This window comes from Rhopalosiphum padi, chromosome 4, assembly GCF_020882245.1.
Source record: "Rhopalosiphum padi isolate XX-2018 chromosome 4, ASM2088224v1, whole genome shotgun sequence".
NCBI classification, from domain to species: Eukaryota; Metazoa; Arthropoda; class Insecta; order Hemiptera; family Aphididae; genus Rhopalosiphum; species Rhopalosiphum padi.
Genome location: NC_083600.1, coordinates 45,715,353 through 45,730,889, shown reverse-complemented (window position 1 = coordinate 45,730,889; position 15,537 = coordinate 45,715,353). Strand labels below are relative to the sequence as shown.

The following is a 15,537-nucleotide window of genomic DNA, read 5'->3' as shown; positions in this document are numbered from 1 at the left end:
TTGCACGTTATAAATACACTCTACAGTAGTTCAAAATTAAAAACAAAAATTGAAATATTAATGTACATGGTACGAGTATTATTATTATAATACTCTATTAATATTGTTTTCCTAGTGACTCGTTGCTCACAGGTGTGATTGTATAAATATAATATATAGCTATGTAATTTTATCATCAGAACCTGCATGTGTAATATTTTGTTAAATTACGACAAGGTACTGTCAACTCAAACTTAGAGGTATAAAATTAATTAAAAGGCTGTATAAATAAATTTTTTTTTTTATGAAATGGTAAAATATTAAAAGGGTTGAAATACAAATACACGCGTGGTAAGGGGACTAAGCATGGCCCTTCTCTAAGTTAAATATGACGCTAAATACGACCTCAAATAGTTATAAAAATACCTATAATATATAAAATACTATTAGAAATTTGAAACGTGTTAATTATTTAATTTTTTCATGAAACGTATACTACAAACGATATTAACGAGGCTTAAATTAGTATTAATTTTTATCGAAGGGAGACTAATAAAGTAATAAAACTACTAAAGCTCTTGAAAACTAAATGAAAACAAAAGTTATTTTATCAGCGTTACATCATTATTATAAATTCGTGTAGAGGTATTAGATTACAACATAGTAGAGTTGATATAAAAATCATAGGTACTTATTAATTATTATTCAATTGTGAACACGATAATTTTTAGCAACTCGAAATAATAAGTTTTGGATAACAATTTAATTTTTAATTAATTATTATAATCATAAAACTTCACGATGTCGTTGTTTATACTCTTACACACCAATATAATATCGAACCAATAATAAAGTAGAAGCAAAAAATATTTACTCATTTATTTTTTATACTAATTGCTAATAAACCATAGCTAATTATATATGACATCATCACGAAATGTTACGTTTTCTTACTAACACTGAAATAATTGTACACCTCGGCCAATATGCAGCGTGGCGTGTAAGTCTCAAGACATGTTATACGTATATACAATACTTTTTTAGTATTGTCCTTAAAAATTTGTATTTATTTGGTTTAACCATTATTATTATTTTTTTTATAGCTTCAACGCGTTCAGTTACCATTTAGGTCACGATCGCCTTACATCTATAATAATAAGAAGCATAGTCAAAAAAATTTCGTCGCCGAAGAGTTCTGTTAGTCATTACACAACTATTTGTACCTATAGTATACGTCCCGCACCGAGTATTACTGTCAATTTGTTTCTCAATAACAACAATAATTACCCTTTTTCGCCCTTTTGAATTTTGGTGTCTGATAATAATGACGATCCATTAATGTAATATAGAAATATAAAATAATCAGGTAAAGTAGACATTGCCCGATCAATTTGGTCTTGACATAAAACATTCTGACTAAAATACTTAATTTTATTAAATTGTATTATATTATGAATATTTTAAAACAATTATAATAATTAATAGCTAATGCTAATAACTATGTATTATTAATTATTGATGAAACAATAGCTTATGAAATAAATAAATGAGTTATTATATTTTATTATTCTATAGATTATTTAGAATTATTACCTATTTTTATTATTTATTTATAAACTGTTTACTAGAATAGCGGTTTTAATTGCGAAATCTAACTACTTTTCTACAATTGTGTTTATTTTTTTGCAAAGCTCCGTACAAGTGTATAGACTATAGATCATCTATCAATATTATATATTAATATATTATATAAATATTATCATCATTTTTTTTTTAAATAACCAGAATATAATAAAATTGTTTTTTATTTTTCAACAATGTTATATAATTTTTTGTAATAATATATGCAATACAAAATATTGCACAAGAAATGATTTTTGAATACAATTTATACGTTGTCAATACGTAGAGTGCCCATAACATATTTAAAAATGATGATAATATATAATATATATTTTATGACATGAAAAATCGTAAACGGGCGATCAAAAACGTATACAACTATTATAATATTATATAGACACACCTCGAAAAGTTTGAAAAATACGAATTTATTGAATAAAAAATAGTCATAAATTCATAACAATAACTTGAAAAAATAATTAAATCAATAATTAATATACGATTTTAAGGCTAACATCGAAATTAAATTCTATGGAACGGACGATTGGCGGCGGCGGCAGTTAGGTGATATAATATATTATACGAATATGCGCATTATGATACGCATGAATGCATATTATGATGGTAATAACGTCTGATTCGACGTAGAAAGGTATACCCAACTATTAGCATTACATCAGTGGAGGGAAAATGAAAAACGATGATGGAACGCGCACGGGATGACATCGTTGATAGTTTCGAACGTGAAATGCATGTCGGTCGGTGGCGGGTAGACACGTGACACAATATATTATATTGTGCAAGAGACGAATAACAGAGTACTTATAGAAAGGCGAAGGGAATGGCTGTTGCCAAACATACGTTTCTGTGCAGGGTGATTTTTTCCTCATTCGTATGCGAAATATTTTTTCTAACCCAAAATTTGAGCCGAAGTATAATCTCATGTTGTAGGTACAGTTGTAATTTTTTTTTTGTATTAAGCGTTACGCGTCTCCGTCTCCTCGTTTCATGACATCACCTTGTTATCTAATCGCACCAATATAATATATATATAGACGCCAGACGCTAAACGACCCGTACGATGACGCCTCCGTGACCAATTATTATGTGATTTATTTATTTTTTCGTTTATTTCGCATTAGGATTCGGTATCGGAACAGCGGTGTACACGCAGGGCGACAATGCTTTGTTTGCCGTGAAGTTAAACGACCGTGAAGTCGGCTGAACGAAATCGAATTAATACGACGCCGCAAAAAAGTACAGTCAAACCCAGAGTTAAAAAGGAAAAAATTTAATATTCTACAGACATAACAATAATTTATAAATTTCCTTGTCTTTTGTCAATGTTAGAATAGGATATTAAAGAAAATATTTTATTGATGAGCCGTTGTCCGTGGATAAGATACGTATTGTTCGCTGTGGATAATGTTGATAAATTCGTTTAACGTTACTTAATTGTCATTTTATTTCGTCGTACATACAACTAGTCATATTGTTTAAATTATTCATGAAACGTTCAACTAAAATTCACTAAAATATTTAAGATACGTAGTCGTATCACGCAATATCTTAACATTGCAATTAAATAATGTATCTGGATATTTTTGAAACGGTGTTAATTAAAAGAAAGAGTTGAGTAATAAAATTGAAACCATTATATCAACTAATTGTGCTAAGTATACATAAGCTTATAACGCATAAATTAAAGCTTATTAGTCGTTATTGTGATCATTATTCGTTTATGTAACTAAATATATCTATGTACGTAGTATCATCAACGTATTTAATTCTCATAATGAGCTGTGTTATAAATTTAATCAAAATATGATGTAATAAACATGAGATAATAATTTCATAATTTTGAATATATGTTAAAATATGTACATAGTCAGGTTTCTTTAGTATCACAATTAATTATAAATTGAAGTTTTTATTAATATATTTTTTTTAAATTAAAATAATTAATTCATCTCAACTTTATAGTTAATAATATTGTTATTATACGAAGAATATTACCACCCTACGCCAATATGATAATATTACGTATTTCGTCTGTTGCTTCGATTAGTTTAACAATCGTCTCTATATAGTTATATTTTATTCATTGTCACGGTTTTTTTTATAATAAAGACTTCATTGGTTTTTATTTAAATTTTTTAAATTATGATAATATTTTGTTATACACGTCAATTTATTAAATAAATACTCGTACTAGATTGTAACCCTCAATAGTATATTTTTCTATATATTATCTATTAACTCGTGATATTCCACTTCATAAAATCCAAATTTATGAAAAAAAATATTTTTAAAAACTTATTATATAATTTTTTTATATAGTCTATAGGTTATTTATAGCTAATTTATGATTTCTCAAAAATATAAAATTGTTCAGGAGAATAATTTTAAACTTCTAACTGTTAGTATCTTCTTTCATAACACATGATTTTTAATGATTATTGTCAAATTTAATGTAAGTTTTACTGATAGAACATTTTGGTTATTAGTAAATATATTTTTATTTGGGTAGTTATAACTTTTTTGTTCAGAATAAAATGTAAATCAATTCCAGGAAATAAAATTCGGTTAAATAAAAAAAAAATGGTTTAAATTTAAAATACCTATTCATTTATTATTTTGTGGATAAACGAATAATACTATTAATGATACATTTACTAAAGTATCTTACTGATATTTTTTTGGTTGACACAACGAATATAAAATAGCATTTTTTGTTTATCACTAATTATTTAATAATATTTTTATCATATACATAAAACTTATTGGTTTTTAACACTATAGTTAAAAACCGCAAAGTATTGTATTATATAGATCACTCATAAAGAGGTAAAAAATTTGTTAATTATGTTTATTCAGAACTTATTTTATTAGTGTTCAATAACTTTAAATAGTTTACCTAAACAGTTGTTTGTGAGTTTAAATTACAAATAGTTAATAACTAAACCTATTTGTATAAAAAAAATAGTGGATTTGCAAACAAATCCATTTGGAACCTTTTGATTTTGAGCACAAAATTACCTTGACGAGGTGTATCAGCACCAGAAATTATGATTATTATAGTACCTATTACATACATCAATATCTTATAAGTTACTTACTTGTATGCGTTTTCTGAAACATTGATTTTTCCTGGTATACCTGTGGTCTCGGTCCTGCTGGTTAGATTTACGGTGTTGCCGAATAAACAGTACCGAGGCATCCGATGACCGATTACTCCCGTTACCACCTCGCCGCTGTGTATGCCTATTGTCAGGCGCTAGATACATTGGTTTAAGATTATTAAAATATAAATATATATATATAAAAATATTTTTAAAACTAATATTATGTTATGATTATGAACTGTGCGACTGTGTATATCATGTCATTGTACAATGTATACGCCGCACAATCCAGAGACACTACCCACTATGTACTTACAACGGGCACACCGTCCACTACAACCGTATGACTGAGGTCCATCATGTCTAAAGCCAATCGAGCAATGCACCGGACATGCTCTTCGCAAGGTTCAGGAAGTCCGCTGACCGCCATATATTTGTCGCCGACAGTTTCCACCTGTATAATACACGAATAATATAATACACTATCGGTTTCTGCGAGTACACAATAGTATAATTATTGTCCGTTGTCGATTTTTTCTAATATGGCGTGATTTCTCACATTGTTGGTATTACTATAAAAATGTGTGATTTTGAAAATTTAGTTTTCGCGTATTCTAACTATAGCACCTATAATATTTATTGCATTTATATTTTATTAATATAATATATTATTTTTTCTTACATCGGCCATTATGAGATATGAGAATACACGTTAAACCTTTAATTTGATTTGTTTAAATAAAAAATTAAAAGTAAAACATTTTTTCTTTTACATTTGTCAAATATTTGAATATTATTTCTCTCAGTTATTACTTATTAGTTATTAGTAATATAATAAATTTACTAATGAAAAATAAACAATAAATAGATGTACGATAAGTTAAGTCAGTAACTCATAGATGATAAGATAACATTTCGGCATAATATTAGCGCAAAATAGATTAAAATATGCACATCGTACCGTTGTCGTCAAATTCATCTGCGGCGATGAATATAAATATATTATTTAAATAATATTGAATATAAAAATAAACATTATTTAAATAGCTTAAGAAAAAAAATCTTTAAAAAAAAAAAAAAAATTAAATACACATTCTTATTATACTTATAAAATAAAATCAATGAAATATGCACTTTTTCCAAAATATGTAAAATAGGGATTTTAGATTTAAAATTTTTAAACTTACTTTTGTATAGTTCGGATTTCTAACTTGGTTTGCTATAAATCGAAAGTGTATAGAGCAATATATCTCTTATAACTTCTGAGTCCGAGTCATTACATTATTATTATACCGGATTCTTGTAATTGAGTGGAGTAATATATGTATATATTTATATGTATCAATAAAAATATCCGACGTATTTCGTAAAATATAGGTACTACTTTTTAATAAAAAAAAATTGTAAGCAGCTTACATTAATTAGGTCCAAAATACTACATGTAATTTATACTATTTGTTTTAAACACAATTGTTTAAAATGATTATTAAAACAACACACCATTAGAAAAATGTCCATGATCTTGAAAGTTTTTGAAGATTGAAGAGTAAAAGTTTTTTTTTATATCCGGGTATCATACGAAAACTATATTGAAAGTTGTAACTAACTTATACATTTTGTTTTCAAACTAATTTTAAACATATATACTTCCTGAAATAAAAAGAGACATTTAAAATAAAAAATTGTTTTTCTTTTTAAAAGTTTTTAGAAATTGAAGATAATTTTATGAAATTCATTGAAAATATTATTTACTTATTTATTTCTCTCTTAACTTCGTAAAAACAAACGTTTATTTTTCTCTTGTATTTTAAAATACGTTTACACGTAAATTAATCTCATTGTAACTTTCCGGCAAAAAAATATTGATATTTTCTGTTTAGAATATATTTTAATTTGTTTAAGTGTTATTTAAATAATCAATAATAATTGATAGATTTTTTCATGTTTGTTATTTATGTATTCCACAAGTTTCAAGAACATTAGTGTATTTTAAATTACTGTAAAAATAAATATCAAATGCATATTATTGTATTTTTATTTTTTGCACAAACTTCATATAATAAAACGGAATTCATTCGTTTACAACAATAATATATTTTTCTTTGTAAGTTTATTTCACATATTTAAATACAATTCTCTTTTTGCAATTGTTTATTATTAGATAAGTAAATATCTTGTCTTTTAAAAAGTTTGAGTACTATATACAACATACATTATATTTAAGGTTCACCAGCAATTTAATACTATAAAACATGAAACTTCTATTTATTAAAACAGATGGTTTTGAAAACTTTCACGAGTTTTATTCTACTCTCAAAGAAGAAACTGTTTTGAAATGTTATAAACCATGTACAATTACTGAAGAATTAACTACACATTTTTTATTATTCTTTTCAGAAAACCGTATTTTTCCGTATTCAAATGTTGTAAGTATATTTCATAGTTTATTAGCATTTCCGATCAGCTACGTAATATTATTTTTCCTAAGTTTTAACCAATTGAATATATTTATTATGTATATAAACATTTCAATGTAAACATAAGTATATTCTGCGAAATTCATTTTTGGCAGCAATTTTTTTTTTTTGTTCGTGACAAGTCGACCGTGCAGATGCACTGCGGCGCGAATTATTCTCTCCGTCATACACCGTGATTTACGGTAATAATAACATCATCGGAGCCGTTCGACGTGTTTCCGATACAGATTTTCGATCGCTCGAATCTGCGTCTCCGCGACGGTATCATACATCATTGCGGATTATATTATTATACTAATGCGTCCGGCGTCGTTGGCGAATACGTTGGAGTGGATGACCGTTTCGTAACGGCAATGCTCATACAAAATAAGACGATATAGCGACATCCATTTTATACAGGGTGGTTCAACAAGTATATTCACGTTACAGAGTTTATCCATAGATAATGTATTATATATTCAAATTAACAAATTCAGATTTTTAGAATTTTTTAATTAACTTAAAACTAAAATATGATCTTCAAGTATGTTTAAAATTTTCAAATACCAAAATAAATAAATAATTATCAAAGGATATAAAATTGGGGGACACGAGTGGTGAAGCACACTGTATATACGATGAGTCATTGTATCTACGTGTGATAGCTGGTCAGACAAATACGTTTAGCTTTAAGCGTGACTTAAGGGTAGTTGGAGGCAAAAGCTGCTGTGGATATGTTAGTTATTTTCGATCTCATACCTGTGCATTATAGATTAGTATACCTTGTAGACATTTGGGTTTTTCTTCGGATCGGTGAGCACGTCGAAAGCCGTGTAGAGCTGGTTGAGCATCCTGACAATTTTCATGGCGCCTTTCGAGTCCGCGTGACCCGCACAATAGTCACTGAATCCGACTATGCCGGAAAACAGCAGTGTCACGCACTCGAACCTTTTCGGCGGAACCGGTCGCTTATGCCGCAGTTCTGTCGCCACGCTGATTGGCAGCACGGAATACAGCAGTCTAAAACAATACGGAGCATCACAGAAGATGAAAAACCATTTTATACTTAAATTGCATAATTGTATATGACACACAATTTTAGTCCTCAGTTTAACGATATTCTATAATATGATGCATCACAATAATAATATTATATTATATTATATATTGTAGAGATGTAAGTTCGGTAAATTTACCAATTATTTTTTACAGGTAAATATTTTTTACTAAAAAATTAACATGTGATACCTCAAATTAAACATCGTAACGAGGTGAATATTCATAACATATCTAAATGGAATAATTGCTATTATAAAATTTAAAATGTTAAATTTCAATATGATCACAACTACTGATAGTGTATTACCATAATAATATATAATATATATCTACAATTATATGCTATAAATACATTTTATTTTATTATTAAATTAAATTACAATTTTTATTATTTATATATAACTAGATACAAATAAAAATAAAACTAAAACTTGAATTGATTTTGATTTTTTTTTATTAATGTTATATGCACCTACTAGATAAAAAGCCAGTTTTGTTTTCCGTGAGTTTCAGTAGCGCCTATTTAATTATATAAATATGGTTCGTAACAAAAAAAGCGATCCAACATAACTGCTTATTTCATTTTCTGAGCACAAACCACCACCATGTCACAGTTATGTTGTAAAATAATTCGTATTTCATTCGTTACGACTGTGCGTGTTTTTGTGCGTATATTATATTTATGTATATATAAAGTAGCCTACGGGGGTGATTTGCGACAAAAAGAGCTTCGCGAGCCAAGCTAAAGATTGCAATCCAAAATAGGGAAAGAAAAAAGTTAGCCACAATGGCTTTGCTGCTACTATTTAGATTAAATTCGTTTTTGGTATAATATTCCACCAACACTAATATATATATAATATTATTTTTATGGCTAAAACGGTTTTGACAAATTTCGTTTTTAAAAACATTCACAAAATATAAAGTGAAACGTATATAACTTTTTTTTTTATAAAATAACAAATACTTATAATTAAATTATTAATACGCGTTACATTATTATTATTATTCAAATATTGCATGTTCAGAATTCTAACAAAAAAAAATATTTTTTTTTTTTATATTTAACCATTTGTATAATATCTTTATTATATAGCTATTATATATTAATATAATTACATGCAATCAATAAAATATATTATATGTATATTATACTGGCCAGTGAGTTTTAAAAATGTATTGTAATTAATAAAATGTATTAATAAGATATGTATCTATAAACAATGTAATGAAAAGTAGAACAAAAACAAATTAACTCATTAATCACTATTATAAATCTATTACCATCTAGAGTAGATCTTTTTTGGTGAACAAAAAGTATTAATATAAAAATCAAAGGAATTCAATTAGACCGAGATAACGCGAAGGAGTAGTAAGTAAAGAAAAATATTTTATTTCAAAGAAAAATAAAATTAGAGTACACATTATTTCGTTATTTTATAACTTTCGGTTGGAATTTTTAATATAAACATTTATCTTTTTTTGTATCAAATGAATCCAATTAATTTTAAAATACTACAAATTGTTTAACAGGTACGGTTAAAAGTTGAAACAAACCGAAAAATTAATTTGTATTTTACATTGCAACCCTCTACGATCGTAAGATTTTTTAAATAATAAATAAACAAAACGTATTGAATGCATGTAGAAACATTAAAGCTTATGAATTTATATTATTCAAAATTTCGAGATAATTATGGGAATTTAAATGAAATAAAAAGTAAAAAACATTCAATTTTAATATAAATTTCACTATCATAAAATATAATTCATAATTATAATTTTGTAATTTTCTTAAATTTATAATAGTTGAAAATTGAAATCATTGTGTATTTTACGTCAATCTGTTGTAAATATAATATATTAAGTAACTACATATTTATATTTTTACCAATTAATTTTTAACGTTATAGATCAAAATTGTTTTTATAAAATTTATGACTACGTTTTCTCGTTTCATTTATAGTATATATAACGTTGTAAGTACTTTGTTATCAATTTTATCAATTAATATTTTATTGAAAATAATTTATATATTTAGTACATAATAGATACATATAAGTATCTACATAATTACCTCTCATAGAATCTGTAACTTATTATAATTACGAGTTTTATGATAAAATATTTTTTTTTGAAATATACTACACATCTTGTAATATGGTTTGTATTTTGTGTACGTGCCTAAAATATTTAAATACATTTTCATTATGACTTTATTAAACATAGATTTATTTGAATATCGGATGGATAATTTTTTTCTTTTATGCATTTCTTAAGATTGCTTTTAATTTTGTAATACGATTTATTAAATAAACATGTATCGCCGAATAGTTTTTTTTACTCGAAGATTAGCTATATTGAACTACCTGTCGGTTTTTTGTTTTTCGCTTTCCAGTTCCCTGTAAGTCTGCTGGAGCTTGTCAGTTAAAAACTCCAAATCTCTGGTTAGTTTGTAATCAGCTTCGAATTGTTCAGACATCAACACCAAATCCCTAGTGGCATCGTGCAAAGGTATATCGCTGATGTACAGGCCCCGTCTGATATAAACAAACATAATACACAATGTCAATACAGGTATAACTGAATAACCTAACCTAACTTAAGAAAAGGTCATATAATCAAAATATGAACGTATCAATATAAATGTATTTGTATTAACTTGGTCAGATCATCGAGATTCACAACACTAGGATAACATAAAAACAACATTAGATCCGTTTCTGGCACATACAGCATTTGACCCTGTAAAACAAACCGACGTTTTAAAACGTATACAGTCTATATAGTGTCTAAACAATTAGACCTGTCAATTATTTACTTTAAGGCGCAGAGATATTGAACAACCATCGTTGGAGTCGCCGTTCATAATTCCCGGTTTTGTGTTAAGAACGTACACGGTATTAATGTGCGCTAGAATGTTGTCGAATGTCAATTCCAAATGAGGTCTTACCTGCCCAACCGAGTCAACATTATTAATAATTATTTATTATGCTTGGTTGTATATGTGTGCGTTAACACCTACGGGGTATAAGATTTGTGTTAATTTGCATGGTTCTGGCCCTTGTACCATGGGTATTACTCGGGTGATCGTGCAACCGGTTTGAAGGACGTTCAAGTCTCTGTCGAACATCAGATGGAATGGGAACACATGGCAAAACGTGGCCGGACTAATTTTCGGTTCTACAAAAACATAGTAAAGTCGTTAGATTATATACGCTTTTAATGTCGTTTCACAACGCACTGATATATATATATCAAAAATAATAACCCATGTTCCGGTCGATGAAGCTATTATAACAGATATTTTATATTTTTTAAAAAAAATTGTTTACTTTCATTGTGTATTTTTTAATTACCCAATCAAAACGCGGATATGGTTTTTTTATTTTAACATTAATTTTGTTTAATGTATTTGCATAAGATGTAACTTTATTTTTTACTCAAATTCAGTTTAACGTGCTTTGGATTTTTGACTATTTAGAGTTTCTTTTATTTCGTTTATTCAATACAACAAAAAAGAAATATTTTATAATTGTGAAATAAATATATTTCCCAAGTTTATTTAGAAAAATTACAAATTGTATTGTGTGTTTTGAATAGATTTTGTTAATCCAACATATTTAAAAATAGTAACTGTCAATGATTTAAATCTGGTATTAAAAAAAAATACTAGTAAGTACCTATATATATTCTTTCGAATTTAGTTAGTACCTTAAACAGCATATATTATTATAGTATGACAACTGACAAGTACACAGCGATTTGAACTTCTCATATTTAGTGACTTAATCGATTTAAACTATTAAGATGTTTACTATATATTTATATATATGTATTCTTGACGTTTAAATGTATGAAAAAAAAACACTTTTGATGTTGACCTTGTGATAGTGTCTCGACTTCAGCTGTTTGATCACTTTGACGTTGACCTGTGGTGTTTTTATCGGTTATTAAGAACTGCACATGATCACATTCTTCTTTAGTTTGTAATATCTCCACCTCAACCTCGGTGTTATGAAGTTTACTGGCGACGGTCTAAAAGACACATACACACAAAGTATATATATAATATAAGTTTGCGGTACACTCACTACGTCGACTCGTTATTTTGAGTAATAAAATATTGTTTTTACAACCTTAACAATCCCGATGACAATGTACTCCAATCCGGGACGGTCGGAATAATAATGTAAGACAAGTGCGCCGTCCTCGGTCCTTTCTGTGCACCGGAAAGAAGGTGCTCTCATACCCGGATATAGTGTACCCAAGTGATCGTGCAAAGCGTCCAAATTCTACAAAAACAACGAAGATAACAGTTATCGTATTGCGTAAAGGATGTAAGTCAAACAATGCGTACTTGAAGAAAGTCCCGGGGTGTGGCTCCAAGCACCTGTAGGATTTTGTCGTAACCGGAATCCTGGCAAAACTCGAAAAACATCTTCCCGAACAGTTCTAATATGCTACTGGCGGGCAGTTCTAATGCATAAATACACGGCATTATATAACACTCTAGATTGTGGTTTATTAGCATATTTCAAACATAAATTTCATACGGTCTTTTTTTTTTATTTAACGCATAAGATAAACGAGTCTCAGATAATATTATTATACACACTATTTTCAAAATTGAATTCTATTATATATATAAATGTATTTCTATTATATTATTTACTTCTTTAACGCACTGTGAAAAAATGCCGTAGGTACCTTATATTGTTTATTTATTTAAATTGCTTCACACTGTATGACCTAGCATGATCGTTGTATACATTGCGTATTATGTCTCGCAGAATACAAAACTTTTTTTTTATTTAATGATACATATATTATTATATTTTTATGTATTTTAAATAATAAATAAAATAAATAAATGTGGGTATAATAGTTAAGAAATCAATTGAAATGTAAATAATATATTATCTAACAGATTAGAGTATCTAATAAAACTCATATTTATTTTTCAATCATAATATTAATTCAAGCGATAAAATTTAAGTAAATCAAAATATATTGAGAAATAATCATACTCACCGAGAATTTGTGCGGCCGACGATACCAAATTGTATGTAATTTCATCATCGTAAATTTGTCTGACTAAAAACTGACCATCCATTGTAACCTCTGCATCTTTTCTATAAACATACAGTTATACATGTTTAAAAATGATTATAAAAATAATTAAGTCTAATGAAGTTTTGTATAACATATTTTGTCTAATAATGTAGTACTCACTTGATTTTTTCCCACGTCTCTTCGCCAAATGTTTTCAACACGAGCAGCTCTAAAGCGTAATTCACAAATCCGTACTAAAATATACAAAAATAATGATATGTATAGATAAATATAATCTACATGATACACACACACACACATATATACACACATGAGAATGCATACTTCAGTTTATTTAACAAGTCTCAGTTCTATCATGTTTAATTTTCACGATTAATTAATTAAAACAAATCCGTAAATCTCGTTATATCAAAATAAAAATTAATATTCCCCCCATCATCAAAAAAATATCGTCCGATAGACTCTTGCGATATTTTTTAATAACACAGATTTTTTGTTTGTGAAAATTTCTGTACTTACCATTTTGATTTTATGTGTTTCTAAAATCTCGCCCAAAGATCGACAGTTTCTCGACGGAACGGAGCGAAACACATACGTGCAGTTTTGTTGGCCGAGCGTATACTGACGAGGGGTACGAACATCGATTCATTGGCGCGCAGTTGCCGTCACTAGATGGCGTTAACCTGGGTAACATTATAATAAAAATAATAACAATGTTATGATGTTATTATACCCAATGTATCAATAATATAGTTATAGACAATCGGATCATTGTATAAAATAGCGTAACAAATTAATATTAAAAACCTTTGGGTATTTTTTAAATTTATATTGGTTTAATTATTTTTTAATATATATTAAATTTATAGTTTACAATAGGTTATCTAATTTTGAGATATTTAGAAAGAAGATCAGCTATATAATATAATAATTTAGTAATTATAAATTGTTAATTATTAAGATGAAAGTAAAACATTTCTTCTCTTAGAATAAATTAAAAACAATATGTGTATTTTATAACTATATAATAATATTATAGACAAAAATAAAACAACTTTTGAACCAGAAGCTTAAAAATGTCATCGATATAATTCTCTTGAAAGAATTGTGTATATAATTGTAATTAATGTATTAAGTTTATTGCAATATTGCATATTAGTTTCATTTATTTTTCCATTTTTGACAACAAAAGTCCTTTAAGCCAATTATTTCAAAATTAGTTCACGATAACAATATAAAAATGCACATTATTTACAGCCTCGCGCACATCCAATACAGTAATATGATTTACGAGTAGGTAGGTATAGTAGGTACAGTAAGGTATAATAATATAATATGTAATATGCGTATATGAGTTTTTTTTTGTTTTGTTTTTTTTTTCATAAAAGCCCATACAAATTACAATACGTTTTTCATATTATACGGGTTTTCTGATACTTCACCCCGTTCTAAAAATATAATTTCATATTACTTTTTTTTTTCAAAACCATAACGTTATTTACTTGACACATGACATAGCAGATAACGACTGTTTTCTTTATAGCTCAAATATATTTATATTTACTTTTTTTTTTTTAAATATGTAAACAAATATTCTTGTTTTAAATAGATTTATTTTTGACTTTAAACCATGGAAGTTTTACTTGATTTTAGTTTGGCAACTTCTTCTCGGAAAATACAATGATGTTATGACAATTAACATTTTCTTTTCAAAATGAGCAAGCATATATAATAAATTTGATTTTTTCTTTTAAGTAGGTAGCTAAAAGTTCATAAGTCTAAGGATTTAATATTGTATTAATAATAATATATTTAATACACATTCGACCAAAATAAGCACAATATTATATTATGTGATATCAATAGGTAAATGCACACAATCTAAAAAACTAAAAATAAAATTATAACGTCGTTATTATAACTTCTAAGTTCTAATGTAAAAGTCAAATACATTTAGAATATTATTTTTTTTAAATTCTAAATAATTACTTTTGTAGTTATTGAATAAAGTAAATTATTATTATTTATTCTATTAATTGTGAAATTTTGATCTATTAATTAAAGTTTAATTATATCTCAAAAACCAAAACATATCGATGAAAAATTAGACATTTATATTATATTAAATCCTAAACGAGGCAATGATTGTTTGTTTCTATGAAGATAATTTATCATTTCATCTGTATGCTTAAGTGTATAAAGTATTAAAGTATAACACT

At 27.0% G+C, this 15,537-nt stretch overlaps 1 protein-coding gene across 1 annotated transcript in view; it reads right to left on the bottom strand.

Annotated features, from left to right (window-relative positions):
* Positions 1-13,987, bottom strand: part of LOC132930126 (guanylate cyclase soluble subunit beta-1) — a 32,163-nt gene extending 18,176 nt beyond the window's left edge. The window contains exons 1-13 of the mRNA XM_060995810.1: positions 13,838-13,987; positions 13,478-13,551; positions 13,277-13,377; positions 12,603-12,721; positions 12,382-12,537; positions 12,127-12,280; positions 11,268-11,425; positions 11,064-11,195; positions 10,905-10,987; positions 10,612-10,782; positions 7,966-8,203; positions 5,044-5,181; positions 4,722-4,879 (exon numbers count right to left, since the gene is read on the bottom strand). Of these exons, the coding sequence (XP_060851793.1) occupies positions 4,722-4,879; positions 5,044-5,181; positions 7,966-8,203; positions 10,612-10,782; positions 10,905-10,987; positions 11,064-11,195; positions 11,268-11,425; positions 12,127-12,280; positions 12,382-12,537; positions 12,603-12,721; positions 13,277-13,377; positions 13,478-13,551; positions 13,838-13,840 (1,685 nt within the window). The 5' untranslated portion in view covers positions 13,841-13,987. The remainder of the gene's footprint in view (positions 1-4,721; positions 4,880-5,043; positions 5,182-7,965; positions 8,204-10,611; positions 10,783-10,904; positions 10,988-11,063; positions 11,196-11,267; positions 11,426-12,126; positions 12,281-12,381; positions 12,538-12,602; positions 12,722-13,276; positions 13,378-13,477; positions 13,552-13,837) is intronic.
* Positions 13,988-15,537: the final 1,550 nt, after the last annotated feature.